The sequence below is a fragment of the Solanum lycopersicum genome, chromosome 4, assembly GCF_036512215.1.
Source record: "Solanum lycopersicum chromosome 4, SLM_r2.1".
Lineage (NCBI taxonomy): Eukaryota > Viridiplantae > Streptophyta > Magnoliopsida > Solanales > Solanaceae > Solanum > Solanum lycopersicum.
In genome coordinates this window covers 62,099,853-62,126,687 of record NC_090803.1, presented here as the reverse complement: position 1 = coordinate 62,126,687, position 26,835 = coordinate 62,099,853, and the positions used below count along the sequence as shown (strand labels likewise).

The window sequence follows — 26,835 nt, the reverse complement described above, 5'->3', positions numbered from 1 at the left end:
TAAAATAAAAAAAGGGGGTAAATATGTCATAAATTCGTTATTGAGAGCTTAATATATCCGTCCTACTGTTGGTACAGTAATAAAAAGGATCGATCCATGTTTAGTAAAAATGAAAAATAAATAAATGAACAACAATTGAAATGTTTAAAATTGAAAATTAAAGAAATAAATAAAAGATGAATTGGCCATGAAATAATAATATCTCTGAAGTAGTCCGTCCAATCAGCTATTTCTTCTTCTTGTTGTTTGAAATCAATTTTGCCTCATGGAATGCATGGACCAAATTAAGAAAAATTAATGGATAGACTTTTTTTGAAAATAGAGTAAAGTCTCGTTAATTCTTTTTTTTTTCCTTTTTCTTGTTAAAGATTGTACAGTTCTTTTTTTCTTTTTTTAATTTTATTTTCACCATGCTGATGAGCTGCTTGTACTCTCTTTTTTTATGTATTTGGACTCTCAGTAGTCACTGCCCCAACTTCTGTTGTGTCTTCTGAGGTTTGCTGTGGATTTTGAGATTCTGCCATTTACAATTCATACATAAAAATATCAGAGATTATTCATATCACAAGTGAAATTTTATGATAAAATTATTGTATTTCATTTCATGTGACAATATTTTTTGTATTAATACATTTTGAAAAGAATATTGCTAGTATTTTTCTTAATTTTTGAAACTTCTTTTTTACACTAATGAGTATTTTCACTGTCTTACTATAGTAGTTCACTATTGACTTGATAGTTGACACATCCTTTCATAAATAAGAAATAATAGAGGTAAAATTACTATATTATCTATTAAATTTAACGCTTTAAGAAAAATGTGTTAGATGATATATAATATTTAATAGCAAAAGATAGATTATCTTTTGATTTTTTTAAATTAGATAAATATTATTGGATAATTATTTTAACACAGTGAACAATTATTATTGAAGGGAGGAGTCTGTTTCTATAGCCATACAAAAATTAGAGCTTATTTAATCCCACACATATTTCTTTCTTTCCTAAATGTAGTGTCCCATCAAATACCGCTAAAAATTTAAAACAGATGGAATAATTGATAGGCAGAATAGTAACTAACCTGTTATGATCAATTATGATTTTGTAATTTTGTGTATAAACAAAATAGTTTTATGTCATTTTCACTAGAATTCTTCGTTTAGCTATACGTAAAAATACTAAGAAAATATCATTTCTAGTTGTTATTAGCTACACATTATATTTATGAGTATTATTTAGTGTATAAAAGAAGCTGATGCTGTAATTTACCACACAGTAAAGTTGTTTTTGTATTAATTTCATCAATTAATAGCTACAGCTGGAAAATGCAGGAAAAAAGAATACTACCAAATAGGAAAATAAATTTAAAATCACAATCTATGGAGTATCATTTATTTCACCAATCTATTTGTAGTATGTACTTCCCTATTTTGCCATCAATGTATAATAAAATATTTATTTTTCATTTCTTCAATTAGGACTCATAATACATGCAGCAAAACATATATATATATATATATATATATATATATATATATATATATATATATATATATATATATATATATGATTTTTGAATTTTAACTTATGTTTTACTCTCTTGGTCCAAATTTAATTTAAACACACTATCAAAAAACAATAAATAAAACAATATTTTTATTATATCACCTTTACCTATTTACTTAACAAGAATAAAATATGTATAAATTAATAAATTATCTCACAATTTCATACACTGATTTTAATTATACTGAATAGGTAAAAAAAATTAGATCTTAAAAATATCTCAATTATCCAAATTTCTTTTTAACTGCTAAACATAATTGTCAATGGGTGCACCTGGTAATGTCCGTGGAACATGTTACGTATTGATAATTCTTGTGACATATTAATTGGAGTCTACTACCTAATTGTTACAACCTTTTAGCTCATATATGTTCATCACTATAGTATTATTCGGCTATTAAGAGTCCGTTTAGATTGATTAAAAAAAATTAATTTTTAAGATAAACATAAATAACTCTTAAGTTAAAAAATTAAAAAAAAAAAAAAAGAACCTATTTTTAGTTTTAAGTTATTTTTAACTTTGTTAAACATATTCTTAAAAACTGACATGAATGTACGTTTAATTAATTTTTAAGTCAATTCAAACACCATCTAAGATTTCTAAAACATATATTAATCTTCCCAGAACATGTACAAGTTTTTCTCTCCTTAATAGAAGTCAGTTTGACCAAACTTGTAAAAAAATAACTTATTTTTAAGAGTATTTTTTGTGAGAAATAATTTGTTTAGCATAATAAATTTAAATTGTTCGATGGAATTGTTTAAAAGTAATTCTAAATATATTTTTCTAATATTTTTTTTGAAAAAAAAAAACAATCGGGTAAAAGTTTAACTTTTAAAAATAACTTCATTACTACACTTCAAAAACACATTATTTTTTTCTCAAAAACATAACTAAACACTTCACTTATTTTTTTATCTTCTGAAAAGAAAAAAAAACTTTCGCTACGCTTCAAAAAACACATATTTTTTCTCAAAAGCTTGACTAGACATTTTCTTTTAAAAAATAATACTTTTAACCTTTCAAAAGCTTGCTCAAATAAATTATTAATAGCCAAAAAAAATGCAAAAACCTTTCCAAATTAAAAAATCAATCCTGACAACTATATTATTAAAGAGTGGTCAGAATTGATTCTTCTAAGTGAGGACATACACTAAAAGAACAGGAGGGTGACTAGTTACATGATGTACCTAAAATAGCATAATGTTTTAAAGTTTACATTATAATGGGGGGTATTCATATGCATTATATTCAGCCACTTGCATGATTCACTGCCTATTGAGAACCATCCATTATATATATATATATAGTCCTAGATAATTATATGACCATTCACATGCATTTACTGTTATTTTACACTCATCAGAAGAAAATACACACACATGCCTCCCTGGCATATGATTTTCATTTGACCCATTGATACATCACTACCTTGCCCAAGACAGCTCATATGTCACATGCTTAGGCTCCCCCACATGCCCCTCTCTATCTTTACCTTTACACATTTTATAATGTTTACAACTATAACTTACTGTAACAATTGTTATACATTATCAAAAGTATAATCACTTTGCATCTTTTCATTATTAGTAATATATAATAATAATTGTAAAACATATTTCTTCTCCAAATTTGCATCTAATATTATAATTTCACCCTTGATTGTGAGAACTTACTATGTAGTTTTCACAATCAAGTTACACACAATATATTATTCCTGATATTTTCTTAAGTAGTTTAACTCCTATATACACCTTGCTGAAGAGAAATTCTATTTTATCGCGTCACTCAAAAGATAAGTACACATAACCATTTATACTAAAGTTAAGTGGATTAATTAGTAACCTAGATATAGGTTAAGTTATGTGCTATAACATGTAACTACTTAATAGTTTGAAATTATTATTATTATTACTACGTACTAGTTAAGTTGAACCACATGAGGAACAATGAATTAGCTAGTACATAGCTAATAGAGTTCAAGTAGAAATGATAATCTTAAGCAGAAAATTAGTGAAAAGTATATATATATATATATATATATATTGAGAAAGTAGAGTAGTTACCAGTAGTAGGAGAAGGAAACTGAAGCCTTGTAGTTGCAGCATGAGGAGGGTGTTGGAGTAGAGGTGGAGGCGGGGGAGTAAAAGAGGCAGCATCAGCTGGCAAGTGATGAGCAGTAGTAGTAGGATAATAAAGATAAGAAGCAGTTGGGCTTTGAAAGCGTTGAGTAGCTGCAGAAAATGTTCCCCTTGATCCCTGCATCGAATATCCGTAATAATATGCTGGAGATGGTGATGATGAACTTCCATACATTTGCTGATAATAATGTGCTGCTGCTGCTGCTTGCTGGTACGTCCCTGGATTGTACATCCCCGCAGCCTGTTCATCAAATTCAATTTCCATCTATTCTCATTTCCACGTGAGAAAAAAAATAGACAAGAGACTCATCAATACTATATTGGATAGACTTACTTGATGGTAATAATCAGGAGGGTACGTTGCATACCTGCAAAATATAATTTAAAACAAATCATGATTATATATGTATAGTTACAGATGATTGTGAGATTGTGAGTTTGAGTCACCAAAAAAAAGTAGTCCGTTTATAATACAACTCTTTAAGGTGCATATTATGTGAAGATGAATGAACCATGAACCATAGTATACGTACATACATAAAATTACATAAATATGTTTAAGATCTATATAGTATATATATAGTACAATGAAACTTGAAAAGTAGCTTTCACGTAATAAGTAGTCTATAAAACGGTACGTACTCTCAACATGTTACAAGTTAAGTGAGACAAAATAATAAATGGAGCGACAAGCACCTCTCTGTACCAAACGTTGGATTAAATTACGATACATAAATGCAACACCCCATACTGTATAATTTGACATATTTTAGCATTCGTATTTTATAGTAATGATTTAGAAATAATATACTTACAAGGTAATGGCGGAGACAGAAATTCAAACTAAGATAAATAAAAAGTTAAGTCACGGTGACGATAAAAAGCAAGGTATTATTATTTGGAATGGGTTATTGAAAGAGTGCAGTGTACATTGTCAGATATCATATGGTAAGTGGTATAATATTGCTAGTTACTTTGTTCCACTCGTGCTACCTATAACATTCACGCCTTTGATCAAAGTACAAGCAAAATTGACCTAAAGGCACAAGGTTTGTTCAGCCTTTTTTTGTGTCACATAAAAAAGAGAAAAAGAGAGAGAGAGAGATTTATCAAAAGTAAACAAAAACAAGTTCGTTGTGGGCATGTAAAGATGGTCGGATCACTCAATTAAATATATGCTCTTTCCAATAGCCTTTTACATCGGTGGTGGTGTCTGATATTTAAATAGAAGTCTGGTTAAATTTAAACTTGTGACGGACACTATTAATTAAGTTATTTTTTTATTCTTAAAAATTTTAGTTTGATACTTTTAATTATATATATGAAGCATTCTAATCACCGTAATTCATGTTGATTGGTAATGGAACCCAAAAAAAGAAAAGGACTAAGTAGTTAAGTATTAACAATGAATACTTTGCCAGCAAAAAGTGACAAAAAGATATTGCAAGAAAATGTTGAAATAGTAGTAGAGGAAAAGGTATCGAACTATACTAAAATAAGAAGAAAAAATATATATTTGGTTAGATTATTTCTGCAAGTCAAAAAGCAAGCAGATATAAAGTCAAAGTAGCTATGGTCAAGCCTAATTTCCATCTCTAATTTTTCCAAAAAAGAAAAAAGTAAGCTAATTGGAGTTACCTTATAAATTCGAAAACCCTCTTTTTCAATCAATCATAATAGTGGTGATTTTCAAACTACATAAAACTTTACAAATTAAAATTTTATATAAACATTGAAATATATGATCATATTATTTTAAAAATTAGACTGGCAAAAATCCAACACATAAAAGAAAAGCATTGCACGTTGTCTGCAACTGACAACTCATTGCATAGCAGTCACCATTTATCAATTTTTATTTATTATTATTGATCTGCCTATACCAACCTGCATTCAATTAAATTACTTCATGATATATAATGTATGTATACTATTTCTTTCCATTTGTATGATTATAAAAAAAATTAAGACATACGACGACGACAACAACATCAATGTGAGGTTTTCAGTTGTTATACCACTGGCAAATGCCTGCCCATTTTTATCACACATCTTTTTCTTTCTGCAGTATATTATCAGATCATGGACCATCATATATTTATTTATTTTCTCATTTAATTTACTATTAATTGCCTAAAAAAACAAATTAATTATACTTACCCATATGGTGAATATATCATAGGAGTTGCAGGTGGTGGATGTAATGGTAATGGTGCTGCTGCTCCTCCTGCCACCCCACTGTAAGATGATGATGATGCCCCTTGTGGAATTCCCCCTCCTTGATAAGGATTCCCTCCTTGTCCCCTACCTATAATAATAATAATAACAACAATATGTAATTAACTTAATTACTCTCTCCATTTTCTTTTTAGAAATTAAAAAGGTCGAAAAATTAATATTGATTCAATCAATAAGGTTGTTTATATCTTCTCTGTTTCACATGATTATAATTGTTGTTATTATATATATACAATGTGGTGGGATAATCGAGGATTGAAGTTTGACTAGTCAAATTAAACAATCAAACAGACAGAAAAGAAGAGTACCTCGAGGTGGTGAAGGACGAGGCCGTCCAAGAGAAGCGATGTTACAGTTAGCTCTTCTTCCATCAATTACCGGATTCGGGTTATCACAAGCCCGTCTTGCAGATTCCGGATCACGATAAGTTACCTGCCGTATCACAAATTCATCACACCAAATTATAAATGATTGATTGATTAAAAAAAAAAAAAAAACAAGCAACATGTAAATATAACTTACAAAGCCATATCCTTTAGATTTGCCAGTGTTTTTATCTGTGATAATGACAGCTTCAAGAATCTCTCCGAATTGCTCGAAATACCGGCGCATTACATCTGTTGGAGTTTCCCATGCTAATCCACCAACAAAAACTTTGGTGTAAGTTGTGTCCCCAAATGGTGATCGATAATGTTGATACGCCATTAATGCATCTAAAAAACTTCCAATGAAAACTAGACTTGTTATTCAAGCAATTAGAAGATCGATAATACGGAATGGATATACAATGGCATATCTTGTTTGTACTTCTTCTTCGCCTGTAATTGTCTTCCTATTTTTTTTTTCTCTTCTTCTCTCCCTTTCTCTCAGTCTTGTAGCTAGCAGAAAAAGATCATGGAGAGAGAAAAAGGGTGGGAAGGAACAGATATAACTTAGTGGGAAATGTTTATAAATTATTGCTGATGTTTAACAAATAAAATGTTTTGGAAGAGAGAGGGATTCGACAGCTGCAAAACTCTTAAGGCAGATAGGGTGTTGGGCCCATAAAACCAAATTGGGGATATATTCTTTTCGATCGAACTCAGTAATTTTTGCTTAAATAATATATTTATATTTGAAAATTTACCAAATGATCATACAAATATTAATACTCGAATTCTTTTTTAAAATTCTGAGTTCACCACTATAATAATATTACAAGTATTGAATTCAGATAAATCGATGTTGTGAGCAATAGCGGAGCTATCTCGTATGGTTCAGCGGAAAATTATATTATTCATACATAATTAAAATAAATTTATACGTATATATAGTGAATGTCCAATCCTCTTCAGCTATTTATTTCTATAGATTTTGAATTAATCATTGAAGATACTGGCTCCGCCTCTGGTTGAGAAACGGAGGCAACGAATGACAGCTGCGCGACTAGAAGCACTTGACTCTGTCCACTCTGTCTAAGCATTAAAAATACTCTTCTCTATCAATAGTCTACTCTGTTCTTCCTAATCTCTATAGTTGTTTTATCGTTCTCTACTTTATGTTTTCTTTTGTATAATAATTTGGCCACTGTCTTAACTCCTAACTCATTCTCATTTTTTCATTGATTTTACATTATTGTATTTGAATAATTATTGTTGTTATTCCATATTATAATCAAGATTTTCTTGAATATGTAGGTGGAAATTTTGATAATGGGGGTCCACATACTTTGAAGATTGTATACAACTTTTTTTAAGTATCATTATTAATGACGTTGGACTAGTTGCAAGACCAGTTGGGAGAATCGAATTCCCTTATTTGGTTAAACCCTGATGAACCACCCACATTTGGTTTTTATTGTGTACTAACTAAATTAAGGCCTTCACAATCAATGGTCCACCTTCCTCATCATTAATTTTACCATGTTATTTGGTTCCCAGCATTTACTTTCATCCCGTTTAATTAATCCTACGTATTAATGATATTTACTACGACAAAAATATATGCAGATATATACATTGATAAAGAGTGAGAAAACTTTTATTAATTCACTTTGAATGTCATTTGGTGCGTGGACAATTTTGATTCTATATCTTGCTCTGATATACCATGTGAAATTAGGTCTTAGGCCTAACTCACGCCCCAAAAATTAGCTCAAAAGAAGAATGATTGTCCAAACCTTATAAGGAGTTCACTCATCTAGTTAATCACTGATATGAGACTTTTGTCTATTTTTAACAGCTTTAGAAACATATATAAAAAGTACTAATTGTCGCTAAAAGTACATATTTGATGTCTCACCATAGAGAAACTAGTAGTTTTCGTGCTTAGAGACCCTTAGTTATATAAGTTTAAAAAGTATTTGCATTATTTTAGTATAAATAAATAACTTAAATCCTATTTGGAGACATTTTGCCTCTTCTATATTGCTTTTTATGGTGCAGACAAGTCATTTCTTCACCGTATGATTGATCGGACTAGCTATCTTAGCTTTGTAGTATAATTTCATATATATATATATATAGAAATCGTACGTAAATATTCTGTCTGTGTGACAATGGTCCGATGTTTTCGTGACCACTTCAGGACTATGGTTCAATTTTATTAAAATAAATGTACACAAAATAAACAAAAAAAATGATCAATTTAATATAAAGTTCAATACCCTTATCAAAAAAGAATAGAGAATAATATTCCTACACATCACCCCACGTTCTCTTAACGATTCCAATATTCATAGTAAGCTGTTACATGGCCAACTGTCCTAACAGCCCAGAAAAAAAAAAACATGTCGTGAGACCAGCTAAGATCCCTTTGACCCTAGAAGCCTATTTTCTTCTTTTCTATCATCCGCTCGATCTGACTTAATTCAACATGAACTTAGATATGTCATTTTTTAATTTGTACTAAAGGTTATATAATAATAACTGAGATAAATAAATTAGAACAAAGAGAGTAATAATAACATTCTATTTTATGTGATTTCATTTGACCTGATATGATATTTAAAAGAAAAAATAAAACTTTTTAAATTTGTGATAGAGAATAATTTTTAAATATCACGTAATGATGAAACGGAAGGAGTATATAACTTGTTACCAAATGAGGGGCTGGCGATAAAACCGAAAGTATGTGGACTCAACTTTAAAAAGAAAAGTATAACAAAACCGTTAGTGTAATGATTAAAACAGTCAAAAGTTATATTAGTCAAACTAGTTTATAAAAAGTTAATCTTTATACCAGGCTAATCTTGATTTTGTTAATGTATTTAAATATTACTGGGATATGTTAATGGATGCCCATAATGTTCTCCACATCCTTTCTCTCTCTTACTTTATTTTATAACATATAATATATATGATATATAAATGCACACAGTGATATGGTGGATTCATCAAATACGAGTAGATGACTTTGAAGAATTCATCAACTGCATTGGAATTATATACTTTTTTCAATTTATTGCTGAATACTCTTGCAATTGTTCTTCTGTGGCGATTCTTTTTTTTCTCTTTTAAAAGACATTTGATTACATGGTTTACAATCCTATAATAACACACTTGTTCTGATATTATGCTTTTTTGATTATTATAATATTTATTCTGAATAGGCAGAGTTATTCGATATTAATTAGCTTAATTATTAGGACAATGAATCAAAGTATGCACTAATTGTTATAGTTCAAATTCCTAACACAAATTGTTCGCTTTGATTTTAAATAGGTACAAGATTTATCTTTTTTGCACTACGTTACACATTGATCTCAAAACAAACGTACCGTGCATATAAAACTTGAGTTATATCTTATAAATTTGTTCATATTTTTCTACTATTATAATGGAAGAATCATCTTAAAGTGTCATATGAATAGCATCCCTATAATCTTTTCCGTCTTAAAGTTTATCGGTTCTATTTGATGTGCCCTTAACAATTTATTTTCTTTTAAAGATTTCACATAAATTGATTTAAACACCATAATTATAAAAAAAAGTTATTTTGAAATAATCCATGAATATATATATATATATATAGAAAATAAGATGTAATTACCAACGGAGATATTTGTGGTGAAACGATTAGTCATTAATGAAATACTTTGCATTCAAGTCCTCCTAAGCACTTCGCCCTCCAATGTGAAGCTTATCGATACAAAATCAATTATAACTAAATTTTAATACAGATATTAAACACGACTCATGAGTTTCTCTGTTCCCGATAGAAGAGAAGGAAGTCATAATCGAAGGTTGTTGCCAGCGTTAGAGACGAGGAGACAGCTAAAGGGTCCTTCATAGTTTATGACAAGTGTACGAGTCCGTGAACTGGCAGTCCCTCCACGTGGGGTCCTGTCACCTATGAGCTGGATTTCATCTGCCTTTTTCCCCTTTTTACCCCTAATAACCCCTCTGTTTTTTTTTCCTCCAAAAATTTAATACCAATGTCTTCTTTCAAAAATAAAAAGGAATTACTCAACCAAATAGTGCAACAGATTAAAAAAGAACTCATATTAACATATTTGGTGTTTGTTATATTTAGGTATAATACATGAACTAATATTTAATTTGACGTCAGTTGATAATCATGATTCTTAGTTGACACTTAAACTTGTATAAAATTAAATAAAATGATACATTCATCATATATGAAAATTGTGTGTCCTGTATCATGACATGTCATTTCGAACGTGTGTGTCTACTTGTTTAATTCTATACAACTTTTCAAGTTAAGGTCATATTTATGTATTATTTATTATATTTACTACAGCAACGACATTATATATATTCGATAATGTTGATATGTAGCAAGAATTAATGAAAAATAGTGGAAAAGAGAGAAACTTGAAAAGTTGAGAACTTGAAGAATTGAGAACTTGAAAAGTCCTTTTATGCTTTAATGAAATGACATTTGTCTCTCGTTGGTGGTGGAAAGAAAAATAGGAGAGTTTAAAATAGAAACACTCTTATAAATTGTTAAAAGGGTTGGAAAGAGGGACCCCCCTCATGTCGTCGTCGCTTGCTCGGCTTCGACTTCGGCTATGGAAAATGATCGATCGAGAGATTATATTTTGGACAAAGTTTGTTTCAATTGTTTAATTAATTATCTATTTAATTAAATGGCCAAAATATTTTCAATTAATTAGTTGATAACAGAAACGTTTTTAGTTATTTAATCGAAATGTTTCAACTTTTTAGTTGATTAACCCAACCAGACTCAGATCCCGCGCGAGCCGTGATTTAAAACTTTCTCGTTTTATTTAAATTTTCCGCCATTAATGATCATGTGGATTCTGAAAAGATTGCACCCTTTCGAAACATGTTCCTCTTGCCTATAAATATCATTCACTCTTAAGAATTTTTCTTTACGAATTTTTCTGATCTCTTCTTATTCTTCTTCTACAAAAAAATTACTTCGTGTATTTTACTGTTGTTGAGTGGTTTGCTGACACCAGAGTTTTTGATATCTATACTCTGGTGATTGAGATCATTTTACCCTGGGAGGTCATATTCCAAATTAAACCTCGAATACTAGAGGGGAATAATTTCCTTAAGGGGACACTGTGAGTTCAGTAGACTTGATCTTTTTCTGTTCAAATTTTTCAGATTATGGTAGGTTATAGATTTTAGTTTTTCTAAATTAATTTTGTTCAGCTCTTGTAATGATTCAGTAAACTTTGGTTACTTCTGTTTCTGCAAAGTTTTATCAGAATCAATAATTTTATTTTTCAAACGCAGATTGGATACAGGTAAAATCTCATTAAATGAGTTTGAAGAGCATAGAATATACACAATACTTATCATTATTTTGTGAAGATAAAAATATTAGATCAAGTACATCAAACACAAGTAAAGAAAAAAGAAGGAAAAAAATGAAGAGAACATAAATGTTAATAAAAAAATTGTGAAGTCTTATAAGGCAAAAAATAATAATAACAATAATATAATGTGATAATCGAGACTTGTTAAATATATTATATGTCAACTTAATTTGATTGTGTAGATAAATTTATAATATCAATCTACACTAAAAAAATAATTTTAGCGATAATAAATATTCACATTAATAAAGATTGTTAAAGACTATACCAGTATTAGTTAAGTTTCATTAGAGCGAGTGTCGCTAAAGCCTTTAGGGCATATAGAAATATTGTTATTTGTCGCCAAAAATATATAGATTGAGCTATTATTGTTAATTCGGAAAAAGACGTAAAATACTCTCGAAGTATTAGAAATGGAACAAAACTATATTTCATTCACATATTGACTCCAAAATACTCTTTTCATCCACCTATTGTCTCCAAAATACCATTGACATCCACCTCTGGGTTCAAAATTGACCACTTATTTAACGGTTTCAAATTTAAACTATTTAAATATTTTTTTAAAAAAATACTCTATTGGATATAATTTAATTTATTAATATCATTAATTAACCAACTTACTACCCACTTATTACTAATTAAATCCCACCCAATCGATAGACCAATTCTAATATCAATATCGCCCTAAACACTACTATAATAGGACGAAATTATAGAAACCCGAATATGACATTCAAAATTATTCGAGTCCGAATTGAAATCTCAAATAATTTAGGTTGAGCCGCTTATTTAGGAGGATACTTTCAACAGGATTCTCTTTCAATTCGAATTTTATGATAAAAGGTAAAGAAGTAGTACATGATGCACTGTTTAAATATAATTTTATAAATATTTATTATTTGTTGAAAATATAAAAACTTAAATATATGCTTTCAAAAAAAGTGACTTATTAAGTAATATCACATAATTGTGACGAATGAATAATTAAAACGAACATAGTCAGGCTTTTAAGTTTATCGGTAATTTTAATTAGACGATTGAATTATAATATGTTTTGATTGAGGTCTTGAATATATGATAATCTACTTCTATAGACATTTCCTCCTCAATTTTTTAGAAACACTAATTGGTAGTTGTTTTTTCTGTTGTTGCATGAGTAATGGGACGTGTTAAATATTTGAGTGTGGCTTAATTAGTAATAAGTGTGTAGTAGATTGATTTATAAATTATATTAATAAGTTAAATTATAACAAATAGTAGAGCGTCATATATTAAAAAATATTTAAATAGTTTAAATTTAAAATCGTTAAATAAGTGCTCAATTTTGAACCTAAAGATGTATGACAAAGGGTATTTTGGAGCCAATAGGTGAATGAGAAGGGTATTTTAGAGTTAATAGGTGGATGAAAGATAGTTTTTGTATCATTTCTGATACTTTAAAAGTATTTTAGGCCCTTTTCCATTGTTAATTAATTATGGTTAAAATTATTTTATATATATATATATAGTTTATACACAACATAGAGTATCCATAAGAACAAAGATGAATTAATATTCTGATTTAATTTAACATAATAAACTGAATTTTTTAATTTCAGATTAATGATATATGGAAATATCCAAAATATTGTCTAATAGAGTGGTCTAAAGATATTATATGCAAAATTAAAATTAAAAAAAATATTTTTTTTCAAACGAACAAAATAAATAATACTCTAAAAGACAAACAAATTGTAAAAAAGAAAACTGTACCTAAAATCACTATATCAGGGGTCCAACCTAAAGCAATACTGATTTATTGTTGTTTTTCAGCAAGACATATTTACCCAATAATTAAAAATGGTTCTGACACACCTTAATACGTGCTATCAACATTCGTCTCCTCTATAATTTCTTTTTATCTTTTATCTTATATAATATATTTCTTAGAGATTGTTTAATTCGAATATTAAACTATTTCGTAATCATAATTCTAGGATTAATATACTTTACTTATTAAGTGTAATATGATAATATCAAGTTGAATGATATAAAATAATATATTTAGAATTTAGTTTAGAATAACTTTTATACTATTATATTTGATATAAAACTATAAACAAACTATTGACCTATAAAATTAAAATAAAATTTTAATTTAGTGAGCAAAGGGAGCCAATGAAATGTATCCACAGAGGCTGAGCTATCTTTCAAAATATGAATTGAGCTAAACTCACTAATTTTGATTAAAATTTTATATTTGTCTTAAGAAATTCATTCGATATATATTAATTATCAGTTTTGATCAATTCAACCGTTTTAAGAAAGTAAAAAATTTAAATTCATTAACGTCAAAAGTCGACTTGGCATATGATGGTCACTAGTAATTAAAACCCCACCAATGAGTGCCCTCAAAAGGCTGCAAATAAATGTGTAAGCATTGGTCATATATAGAGCCCATGGTTGAGTTGTTTTGAGCAAATAAAGTAAAATTACTAGATATTATTGTTCCTCAAGGAGATCCACTTATATATAGAAAAATAAATGGGGTTGATATTTCATTTTCAATTATTAAATCTCCACCTCAAAAGAAACAATTGTGTTTCTCTCTTATCTTTACTCAATTCTTTGCAAAGCAGCTTTCAATTCCAGTTGGTGCTTATAAAGCTAAAAATTAAAGCCTGTGCATATTATAATTACTTCATTTTTCACCTAAAAAAACTTCTCCCATAAAACCCTAAACTAATTTCCTTCATCATAATTACTTCATTTTTCACCTAAAAAAAACTTCTCCCATAAAATCCTAAACTAATTCCTTCATCATAGTTAATATGATTTTAAACTCTCCTAAGCTTATCTACGACATGATCCTAGATGGAAGAATATAATAATCAAAGATTAAAATAGAAAGTTAACAATCAGTCGACGTTATCTAATTTTCCTTGTCAATATTGTTCTTTTACTCATATACTTGTTTTTTGTATCCGTTAATGTTATTTTCTTTGCTTCGATCATACAATATATTTATTACGTGTTATTGTTACTGTTGATTTCTTCTTCATCATTAATCATGTTCAACATGATTGCTTCAACATTGTATTTTACTTTTTTCTATTTGATTTTATCGTCTTTTATATATCATTATCCGAAATTATATTTAATCATTGTGCGGTTATAATGAGTATGTTATTGTTATAGTATTGATTCAATTATTATTTATGTTATATAATATATCTACCAAACATAAATTAATTGCTATCCATGTGGATAGTTAATTAAATTTCTGGTGTAATATTGGCTGGACTACATTTAGAACATAAAATGGAAATCTCAAGTAATGATCGTGTCTTCCACTTTTAACACTTTCTTGAAATTATAATTAAAAGTTCATGAATAAAATTGTTAACACGAAATAACTGGACTTTAGTCACTTCAACTTTCGTTGGTTTGAAATTCATTAGAAACTTCTATATATGTCCTATAAATATATTCTTCTAAAAAGTTAGTACTTAATACTCACAAAATATTTTGTACTAAAAAGTCATTTTTCGAATAAAAATGTTCTAAAACATGCCTACGAAATAAAAAATCTAGTGACAATGTGAATGAGAATATCTAAACTGAACTTATGAAATTAAATTAAAATATGTAATCATTATTGTCACTAACAATTAAGCTATACTTGAGGAAAAGTCTTTCAATTATTAGTAACTTTTAATTTTTGACAAAAATCATTTAACTGTTTTTACAATTTTTAAAATCATTTATGCTTCCAGATTTTTGTAATTCCTAGGATAAACCTTTTTATTAAAATCGTCAAATGATTAAGATATCTCATGAAAAGATATCGATACTCAACATTGGCACGTTTTTTCTACAGTTGATATGTTAGAGATTTAATGCAATATTTCAAAAAATAAAAATATTTGAAAATGCATTTTTTTTTTTTAATATTGAGAGATCAACTCTAATAGGAGTGAGTAGACGTAATATTCTAGGCAAAGTTCAAATCATTGAAACACAAAAGAGATACTGAGAATATAAGCAAATCTTAGATTTTTTTGATATATTTTGGGATTGTGCGAGCTAAATTCAAATTGAATAATATTATTTTTGAGTTATTATTGATGAAGTTGTGTATAATTGAAACCTTTTCTCTATTTATTTAATTAATTATATAAACAGTTATTAATTAATATAGGGGAAAAAATCTTACTAATTAAGGGTGTAAAACGTGTGGATTGGTAGATCGACATGATTTATTTTTCTGTAATTACATAATTTAATTTGGCATATTTATTATCTGTCAATTTGGTCCATGCTAAATTGAAGACTCAAACTTAGTTATTAATCCAAAACGATTTTAACCATTAACGAATTCAAGCTCTAAGCACGAGTCCTAAACTTAATTAGAAAGTTACATTATTTACAAATCCTTTTTACATGTAATCAGAGCAGGTAGAGGCAAACTAGGATCAAATATCATCGCTACTCATCATCAAAAATAATCTATACACATACTTGACTCATGTTTTTTTCTTTTTGAAACACAATCAGCTACGTAAATGATGAGGCATGTTGAGAACATAATTAAATAAAAATATATATTTTATTCTACGGTGTAATTTTTTAGACGGAATAATCACGCTTATGAATACATACTTGGACATGCAAGATTCGATGTAAATATGTAAACTAAGCAAATTAACGTTATGAATATCAAGATAGAAAATAAGATGAAGTGATAGATTGATTCACTATTTCAAACTTATTTTCTTAAATTTCACATAATAATATGTGGCCAGCAATACTAGGTCTTTTTTTTTTTATTACTATTATTTAAAGAAATTAAATGTTTGATCTCATTGATTGTGAATGATTAATGCACTCCAGACTAGCAAGAAATCATGCTCACCTAATTAAACCTCCAAGCCATAAACCAAAACCACAAAAGTACTACTACAATTAGTACTATATAATAACTAAGATATATAAATATGTTTATTTATTTTTGGACCACGACAATCTAATTAGTACTGAGTTGTCATTTTTGTTACTTACAAATTTTTTTTGCTTTACTCGACAAACTGTATTTAAAATAAAGTTAGAAAATTCAAACTAATTATTGATTTGGATTTTTGGTAGTATGTATCTCAAAGAAACATTGTTAAAGCTACTTGACTATATATTATACTAGAGACTAGAGAACAAGAATTATTAGCTTATTTATTGTCGATTAAAGTAAAGAATTGTAATATTTCATCGAATATGTCTAATGTTAATCGATATATCACACATTTAGTTATTACATGAAATGAAAGTGCTCTATATCAACAAAAGAGTTTTGATTCTTTAATTTATAACAAACCGTGTGTAACATAATTTGTCTAAATAGTATAGACTAGAAGTAGATTCAAATTTTAATTGGTGATTCAAATAAAATTCTATACGGGTAGAACAAATTGTGGCAAATTTATGAAAAAATCCTATATAATAGGAAATTATTAATTTAAATTAAATGTTATAAATATTATTTGATTTAATTGTATTCCATAGTAAACTATTGTTATTTTGCTTCTCTCCTAATAAATCTTGCTCGCGACTCTCGTTTTAGCTGGCAGTCTCCCTCGCCCCTCTCGCTTTTATACAAATACAAATATATAAAATGTGTTTATGCTAATATAAAGCGAGAGAAAATTGTATATATAAATATATTTTCAGTTCCCTCTCGTAGATCTCGCTCGCCACTCTCACTTTATACAAATACAAACAAAATGTAGTTGTATAAAGCGAGATAAATTGTATATACAAATACAATTACATATATTTTCGTCCTATACACTTATGATTATACAAATACGATCTTTTCCTGCGCAGTTTTCTTTTGTCTTTCTCTTTTTCTCGCTTTATGCAAACGAGAATTATGATCTTTGTATATGTCTACCGAAACAGAAACAAGTTATACAACTGCTTTTTTTTTTTATATATATATATATGTATAGCGAAATATACGTATATATGTTTACTATGAAGCACAATTGTGCAAACTATAGGTATAACATACACATAGTTTTCATATTTGTTATACACAAAAGTTTTTCTTAATTTATTTTATTTACTCTTTAAAGCTTTACGATACAGGAGGCATATGACAAAAGAGTTGAAGGTGCATAATCTAGTTATATATTTTCGATCTACGTGACACTATCTTGTAGGTAATATAAAATTACTTATAAAATAAGTTCAGAGATAATAGAACCTTAATATAGTATACATGTGTCTCTGAGATTTCAGGTATAGGTTGAGGGAGTATTTGTGCATTTTCCGAAAAAACTTTGCAGTAAGTATTGAGTGATGCTATTTATAATTACCATTACATTATATTTAGTAATAATAGTAAATCTTGGTAGTTATATAACTAGCACTTATATGCCGCTTATTCAACAAATATATATATATATATATATATATATATATATATATTGAGAAAGTGGCCAAGGGGTACTATTAAATGTCAAAATATTGACATTTTTAAATTTTTTCGTTATTCATATTCTAATGTGATATATATAATATATACACTTCTGATCAAAATTTATACCCTTTAAGTTCACTAGAAAAATAAATATTTGGGCCAATGGGCCTAATATGTAACTTGTCTTGGTAGTATTACTTATAGAGGAATTTTCAAAAACAACTCACGTTTGACCATTATTAGACCTCATTAGCTACAGATAGGGCAACTTTCACATCTAGCAAACAAAAAATTCATATTTGTATGCTATAGCAAAGTTTGCATAATTGCGCTCCATAGCAAACATAAAACTGTATAATTCGCTATACATATACAATTGTATATTTCGCTGGCCTAAATTGTATAATTCGCTGGCCTATTTCGCTGCAATTGTATAATTTGCTTTGCATACAGTTGAATCGAATTAAAATGTATGTATATTGCATAATTATAAGTGTATAGCAAGAAGATATATGTTTTTCTCGCTTTATACAAAAACAGAAACACAATATATACACTTCTGTTGTATAAAGCTACAGAAAATTGTATTTCACTGCAATTATATAATTCGTTGGCCTTTTTCTCTGCAATATTTGAAGTAAAATATTTGTAAATTGTATAATTAAGTCTATAACACGAAGATATACATTTTTGCATGTGTATATACAATTTTCTCTCGCTTTATATAAAACAGAAACAGAATTATACACTTCTGTGTATAAAGTGAGAGAGGTGAGCGAGAATGGAGAGTGGCGAGCGAGATTTTTGGGAGAGAGACGCTGGCAAATTTTAGCCAATGTTTGTTATGGAGCACACCTAAATCAAACCCTAGCTATTCCATTTATTTTAGGTTATTAGTTTGCTATTATATATAATTTTCCCTTTTTTATTTACAATATCCAACAATTATTTTTGTTTGATATATAATGTATTAATTGTATTTTCAGCAAATAAGACTAGAAAGTATAAAAACAAAATAACTAATTTGAGTAAATATGTGTGAGATAATCTTTTCAAATATGGTAATGGAGCTAAAATATCACCCTAAAATACTTAAATCTCCCATTAGTCTTTTCAAATATGGTAATTCAGTTAAAATCATTTCCTAAAATATGTAAATCTTTCAGTTTGAAAGAGGAATCCAAATTTCTCTTTCATCTATTTGGAAAAATTTGATAAAATTTATATCTAATTACACATTTAATATAGTTCATTTTATACACCTTATGTTCAAAACCTATTTAAAAGCAAACTAAATAGGAATATGCTTGGAGTATTACGTTATTTTCAATTGATTTTTTTTTCTTATTATTATTATTATTATTAAAATACTAAAGAATGTTGTATTAATAAATAAAAAAAGTTTCGATTTAATAGCATATTGGGGTGGTGGCGCAGTTGGCTAGCGCGTAGGTCTCATAGCTTCTGAGTAATCCTGAGGTCGAGAGTTCGAGCCTCTCTCACCCCATAAAATGCTTTTTTCTTTTTCCATTTTTATAAGAGAAAATTAGTGACGTAACACAATTTCGTACTCCCTCCGTCTCATTTGATGGGGCACAGAGTTTAAGAAATAATGAAACGTTGAGATATTTATCAAATTGCCCTCCAAAAAAATAAGCTCAAGTGGGGTCAATAAGGATAACAGAAAATTGTATCTATAAATACTTGTCATATAAGAAAATGTGACATTCTTTTTTGTACTGACCAAAAAGAAAATAGTATCACATAAAATGAGACGGAGGGAACTTAAATTATAAATGTATATTCATGTTAGTATTTTATAATATTATATATCGACTGTAAGCATTGTCACACTTCTATAGATGGTATTGTTTTTGAAGATTGTACAGAAGTATATTTTTTAGAACTTAAGATGAAGCCTTTGACATGTTTTTCAGTTTTTGTAAGTCTGAAGAAGAAAATCAACCGATAAGAAGATGAAAGATAGACCAAACAAGTCGTGAGTACGTATTACTTCAAAGAAATTTTTAAGGAAAATTAAAAAAATATATATCTACTCACTCATGAGACAAAACTTTCATATTTTTAAAAATAAATTAGTGTAGCTGAAAGAAAAAAATGAGACCTTGGATTAGATAACAAATGAACTTGAGTAAATTAAAATAGATTGAAAACATGTTTAAAAATATAAAGGAAAAACTAGGCAAACGATGTTTATAATAAAATTTGCTATATAGAACCTGACAAGATTTACACACGACTTAGCTTAATTATTATTATTACTCACATCAGAAATTACAATTGTAAAAAAGAAGACAGAACAACACATAAAAAGTGAACGTGAGTTTCAAAATTAATTCAAGTAGAATTTAACAAACCACACAACAATCATACGTCAGGTAAAATGATAAGATGAGATCAATTAAGAAACTTCATATATATTGTTGAAAACAAACCAAAACAAGGAACATTATCCTTTCAAAGTCTGCAGAAAATATCCCTCAAGAACAGAAGTCAAAATTTAGAATACTAACATTTCATAATAAAGAAAACTACTAGAACAAAACAACAGAGCACATAACATCTAACGAATCAAGCCTCAACCCTCTCAGGTGCTGCCTCTTCGGTGGCGTAGACAATAACCTTATTGGCAGGTTTTGCCAAGATATCAAAGTACTCTTGGAATGGAGATTTGGTGAAGCGAGTCTCTTTCCAGAAATCTGGGGTCAGGAACCCGTAGGTCTTCATTAAACAATCAAATGTCGCCTGCATACATTATGAGTGGTATCAGACTCAAAACACGATGAAACCTAATGCTTTTTATGCTATTCAGATATCATCAACCCTGTTTTAGATAAAATTAGTAGCTGGTAAAAGCAAAAAGTGTAGTTACATTGCAGTCCGCTCATTTAAACCAAGTATAAGATGGTGTTTGGATCGACACTTGCAATAACCCAATCCAATCACCCTCTACACATAAGAGTAATTTTATAGAACAAAGTGCTTATCCCACATTGCAGCACTAGTATTGCAGTAAACGGTAAGAATTGATATAATGATACAGCTCCTATCCCACAATTTGACCTGCTCAACACTGTATTCAATCACAACACACTGTCCCATTTTAACCAATACCCTAAGGGTCGTTTGGTTGGGACAAGTTATCCCAGAATTAGTTATCTATGGTTAGCTAACATGTAGATGGGATAACATCACTATGATATAAATGGCACGGCAACCAAACAAAATACAAAAATTCTATCCAATCACAACATATTTTTTTCTGTCACACCAAACGACCCCTTAATACATCAACCCTTTCAGAACTAAACTAAACAATCTCGCTCTGAACAATGACAAGATTTGGAACTATAAGGCTAACAATTGTTACTATCTCTGTAATAATCTACTAAGTTTCAGAGCAATTTTTCTGAAATTTGGGAACTTTGTAGCCAAATATTGATACAGATATAACTTCCCTACAGGAAGATCATTTTATATCAACATAATAACTCATGGATATTTACAAATGTTCTATTTAGTTCCATAGTAGCTATTTTAAACGAAATGTATAGACAATTAAACTTTTTTGTTCAATTATAATGATATACGCGTCAATTCTTATGCTATAGTAAGATACATGTAAAAGAATCATCACATAATTAAGTATTAGCAATAATAATATTTGCAAGATCTGTTAAAAGATCAAACCTTAACGAAGTTTCCAAGGGTTTTGGTGGATCCACGAGAAGATGTGAAGACATCTTCAATACCAGCAAACTGAAGAACCTTCTTAGGGACACGAGCAGCAACAATACCAGCACCACGAGGAGCAGGCACCATCCTCACAGTAACAGACCCACATTTCCCTGTAACCTTGCAAGGCACAGTGTGTGGCTTCCCAATCTTGTTACCCCAGTAACCTCTCCTCACTGGAATCACTGATAGCTTAGCCAATATAATTCCTCCACGAATAGCAGTAGCTACTTCCTTTGAGCACTTAACACCCAGACCAACGTGGCCATTACCGTCACCTACAACAACAAACGCCTTGAACCTGGTTCTCTGTCCGGCACGGGTCTGCTTCTGAACTGGCATGATTTTCATCACCTCATCCTTGAGAGATGGTCCGATAAGAGTATCAATGATTTGAAACTCCTTGATTGGGAGTGAGTGAAGGTAGATTTGCTCAAGTGACCTGATTTTGCCATCCTTCACGAGCCTTCCTAGCTTTGTCACTGGAACCCATTTCTCCTCCTCTGTTTCACGGCGTGGACGACGGCCGCCACGGCCTCTTCCACCGCGGTCTCCACCTCTACCACCACGTCCTCCAAATCCACGACCGAAGCCTCCTCTGTCCCCTGCTCCTCTCTCCGCCATGATTGTAAGGTATGAGATTTACAGCTAGGGTTTAGAGAGAGTGTGTACGAAGATGAAAAACAGATTGTTAGGTTTATAAGGGAGCTAGGGTTTCGTAAAATGGGCTTGAGGGGTATCAAATCCATATGGAACTGCAAGTTCGACCCATATTGATACAAGCCCATAATAGTTTGCAATTTTTAGCATAAAGTAACCAAATAATCAATGGGAAACTTTCACATATAACCACTAAAAAATAGCTTAATTATTTTTCATAATTATAGTTTGATAATTACAATTCGTAGCTACATGTTATAAGGAGGAGAGAAGCGAGCGATACTGGAAGAGAGAGGAGAGAGGCGAGAAAGAGAGGGCAAAAAGTGGAAAGAGGTGAATTGTGTATGTACATTGGTTAGATAATTATATATTATACATATGTATTTGTATATATGGCAAGCGAAATTGAGAGAGAGAGGAGACAGGTGAGCGAGACTGGAGAGGGAGGAGAGAGGGGAGCGAGAGAGGTGAATTTTATATGTATATTGGTTAGATAATTGTATATTATACATATGCAATTGTATAAAAAGCAAGTAAGATTGGGAAAGAGAGGAGAGATGCGAGCGAAATTGAGAGAGGGAGGAGAGAGGCGAGTGAGAAAGGTCAGAGAGTGGGAGAGGGGTGAATCATATATGTATATTGATTAAATAATTGTATATTATACATATGTATTTATATATTTTGGCGAATTATACATATACAAATGTGACTAATTTTACAAATTCGAAGTCAACCATATAATTGATGTATAACATTAGTCATGAGTGGTGCATTCTTTTTTCAACTAATTGATTTTTTGTGTGCAATCAATGTCCAGTTTTTAGGTGCATTCTTTTTTCAACTTGCTAAATATGCTATCCAAAATTTTCAACACCAGTTTTATCAATTAGTATTTGTCTTTAATTAACTCGCAATGCATCAACCACAACTCTTGTTACTCCCCTTGTCTTTTTCGTTTAGTTGTAATAGATATCAATTTCAACCTAATTTTTCTTGATTGCGCCTTATGAATAGCAACACGTTGGTTATTGTTATCACATATTGCATCTACAAAGCTAATTATAGATCATTTGAAATCCCTAAAATAGCTTTATTTTTAGTAGTTATTTGATGACCACTATTACATGTATCAACATCCATGGAGCCTGTACAATTTTGTTCATAAAATATTAGTTTTACGACATCTATAACCTTTTTTTCATTTAATATTTTTTCTGCATCATTTTTATTTTTACTATCGCTCATGCCTTTTAAAACATCTTTAATAGTGTCAATGATTTATTTGTTATTTGATTTATTCTAAAAATCAAATGACAACAACATTCCTTATGACCTCGGTGCTTGCAATACAAAGGCATATTATATTTAAAAATAATTTAAAATTCTAATTGTGTCAAACAAGATAAAAAAGAATTCTTCAAAATATCACCCCCAAATACTTACTTTATATAAGTGACTTTTGACCTACAATAAGAATAAAAACTCAGCCTAGAAATTTATACGTGGGATCAAAATACATGTGCTAGATTCTTTCTTAATTGGCCATATAAATGGATAATCAACGAGAGAGACTGTATACCAATGAAGATGAATTCGATTATGAAATCAATCCGATGATATACGAGAGTACATGCAAGGCTTGAAAAAAAGCTAAAATGAATCAAAATGACGATTATAGCCAATGTGTTGATGATTACAATCGAAATGAAGATAAATGAAAAGAATTCAAACTTATTAATGGGATATTGAACAATTTTGATGGCAAACTCAATTCTATAAAAGGAAAATATATAGAGAAAAGTCTGATATTGCAGCCATTTTTGCTATTGCTGAGAGTATGTCGAAGGATTTGGTCAGATTCTGAAGATGAAGTATACACATAAAGGGTAAATATATATTGTTGATTAATTTGTATCAATTAGTTCTTATGATGACGTCGATGTTCTCGTTTTTTTGTGTATGCATAGAGGCTTTTAATTGTCAAGGTTTTTTTATTTGGTTGATCGGCGTTCAAAAAGGTTGATGTTGTTGCATCTTCTTTACAACTTTAAATTGTAACCACGTTAATTTCAGGATCATTTGATTTTGATTCGACAGATAATAATTTCTGAGTTATGATTTCTTACTTTCTTGTAATGTGTTGGTTTAAAATTGTGTTATAAGTAATGTTAGGATCGAAAATAAGTAGGCATAAACGCGAAAGTTAGGAAAACAAACCTTGAAAGACCACGAGTAAGAATACAAACGAGAAATATACCAAATGATACAAAAATTTAACGTAGTTCGGTCCATCGACCTACGTCCACAAAGGAGATGAGCAATCCACTATAAATATGAGAGTACAAAATACAAAGAAAAAAAACCTCAACCAATTCACTCGGAATACATGAGAGATTCACACAAGTGATAACGTATTAAGCTTGTGACCCACAAATTCTCCCAAACTAAAACTCTCAAAAGTCCTTAAGACTACATTGTGAATGTTGGTTAAGTTAGAAGGAACATGCCTCTACTTATAGTCCTAAACTTTTTCCAACTAGAAAAAGGACTAACCAATCCAAAACCTTTTTCTAAAAGGAAAACGTATTTATGCCAAGAAATCAGGGCAAATAAAATCTATCAAGTAATACATAAAAAGAAGTGAATTGAAATAGAGACGTGATTGGGGATTTAGAAACTCAGAAACTTGAGCATAAAAATTCCACTGTGCAACCATTATGAAATAACATTGTTTGAATGAAATTGGGAGTTGAATTTCGTTAATTTGTAGTATTCAACTAACATGAAGTAAAAAAGTAGAGGAAGATTTGAGAATGTCTACTTTATCTACACTGCATTGTCCTTCGATATAATGTGTTATCGCTGACTAATGAATTCAAACTCTACATAATTTTGAGTTATTCAAAGAGAATAAACTGCAATTGAACAACGTTGACGAGTTGAAAGAAAGCAAAGTAGAAGTTGATGTTGCTACTAATCAGAAAGAAGGCAAAGTCGAACTTGATGTTACTATTGATCCTAAAGAAGGCACAGTAGAAGTTGATGTTGCTGATTGGAAAGAAGGCAAAGTGAAAGTTGATGTTGTTGCAGAAAGAACTACACTGATTAGTACATGGGGAACTACTTTGGGGATTTTTTGTACACAATGTTACAGTAATACAAATCTAATTAAATTGATTGATATGGTTCAATTTTTCTCTTTTCAATATTGGTTTGTTCAGTTCTAATGAACAAGACATACATTTATTTATTGATTATGTATTTTGTTTCGTCCAAACATGACCCAAGTACCGATCTTATTAGGTAAAATGCTTTCGTATGAGATACGAATCACTTTTTCAAGTCGACAAAGTACCGATTATTTCAAGTTTGCATAGTAAGGTTATGAAATCCACGAGAAGTAAGTAGAATGATTGTATATTTTTGTATTATTTAAGCTTTTTCTATTCTTTTTAACGTATGCTATTGACGAAAATACTTGCTAAATTGTTTTTGTTTAGATCAATTATTTTTTTGTACATCCATGGATGAATCTTAATATATAAATAAGATTCTTCGTTTTAAGAAGAAAAAAAAAGTTCAGTGACTAGCAGGATCTGTTGAAAATCTTCATCAATTAGAGAATACATTAATTCATAACCAAAAATATAAAATAAGTAATGTTTGTCAATAAAGTATGCTTTGAAGTTTGAACTATGACCGTAATTTTGAAGTACACAAATTGCCATAAATTCTCTGTTTCTCAAAATAATATTAATTATGGAATAGAAAACTTTGACTATGAACTATAAACATAGTTAAATTAAATTAAATAGAATCAGAATATCAAGCATCATTAAAATGTACTTGTAGCTTATGGCTCAATTGTTATTCTTCTTTCGGCCAAACAGAACACACACGTAACATTGTACAAAACATTTTAACTTAATTAATTATATAGATCAAGTGGGAGTAAAGGTAGGTAACTGAAAAAACTAACAATAATTCATAATATTTTTAATAGAGGACATGTCGATCGAGTAAGACTAACACACTTTTAGTTTGGTAAACTGTGGTGCATATGACGTTTGGAATAAGAGAAGAAAGCAAAGAGTTTTATAAAACACAACTCAAGTTTACATAGTATAAACACTTTAATTCACCCCTTTTTTCTTTAAATGTTTCGTTTAATCAAAATCGTCAAGGTTTAAATTTTATAAAAAATAATTCAATATGTTCGCATAAA

The 26,835-nt window shown here is 29.4% G+C and overlaps 2 protein-coding genes and 1 non-coding gene across 3 annotated transcripts; 1 reads left to right on the top strand and 2 right to left on the bottom strand.

Annotated features, from left to right (window-relative positions):
- Positions 1–6,980, bottom strand: LOC101258063 (uncharacterized). Its single transcript, XM_004237875.3, has 6 exons — positions 6,469–6,980; positions 6,255–6,378; positions 5,869–6,016; positions 4,043–4,076; positions 3,634–3,949; positions 1–517 (listed from the first exon to the last, which is right to left on the bottom strand). Exons 1-6 carry the CDS (start codon positions 6,649–6,651, stop codon positions 441–443), a joined length of 882 nt encoding a protein of 293 aa, XP_004237923.1. The 5' UTR covers positions 6,652–6,980; the 3' UTR covers positions 1–440.
- A 12,636-nt stretch (positions 6,981–19,616) lies between these two features.
- Positions 19,617–19,701, top strand: TRNAM-CAU (transfer RNA methionine (anticodon CAU)). The gene is given in 2 exon segments: positions 19,617–19,654; positions 19,666–19,701. It is a non-coding gene; the product is annotated as a tRNA-Met (tRNA).
- A 906-nt stretch (positions 19,702–20,607) lies between these two features.
- On the bottom strand, positions 20,608–22,723 carry LOC101258363 (small ribosomal subunit protein uS5w). The gene is made up of 2 exons (XM_004237876.3): positions 21,906–22,723; positions 20,608–20,960 (listed from the first exon to the last, which is right to left on the bottom strand). Exons 1-2 carry the CDS (start codon positions 22,572–22,574, stop codon positions 20,787–20,789), a joined length of 843 nt encoding a protein of 280 aa, XP_004237924.1. The 5' UTR covers positions 22,575–22,723; the 3' UTR covers positions 20,608–20,786.
- Positions 22,724–26,835: the final 4,112 nt, after the last annotated feature.

Bases quoted from the DNA above. Each gene is read 5' to 3' on its own strand.
- LOC101258063 (XM_004237875.3), bottom strand. From the start codon at position 6,651: ATGGCGTATCAACATTATCGATCACCATTTGGGGACACAACTTACACC. The intron at 4,077-5,868 runs GTAAGTATAATT...TATATTTTGCAG, and splicing joins ATGATATATTCACCATATGG to GTATGCAACGTACCCTCCTG. The intron at 3,950-4,042 runs GTAAGTCTATCC...TTTGATGAACAG, and splicing joins CTCCTGATTATTACCATCAA to GCTGCGGGGATGTACAATCC.
- LOC101258363 (XM_004237876.3), bottom strand. From the start codon at position 22,574: ATGGCGGAGAGAGGAGCAGGGGACAGAGGAGGCTTCGGTCGTGGATTT. The intron at 20,961-21,905 runs GTTTGATCTTTT...TAATGTATGCAG, and splicing joins CCCTTGGAAACTTCGTTAAG to GCGACATTTGATTGTTTAAT.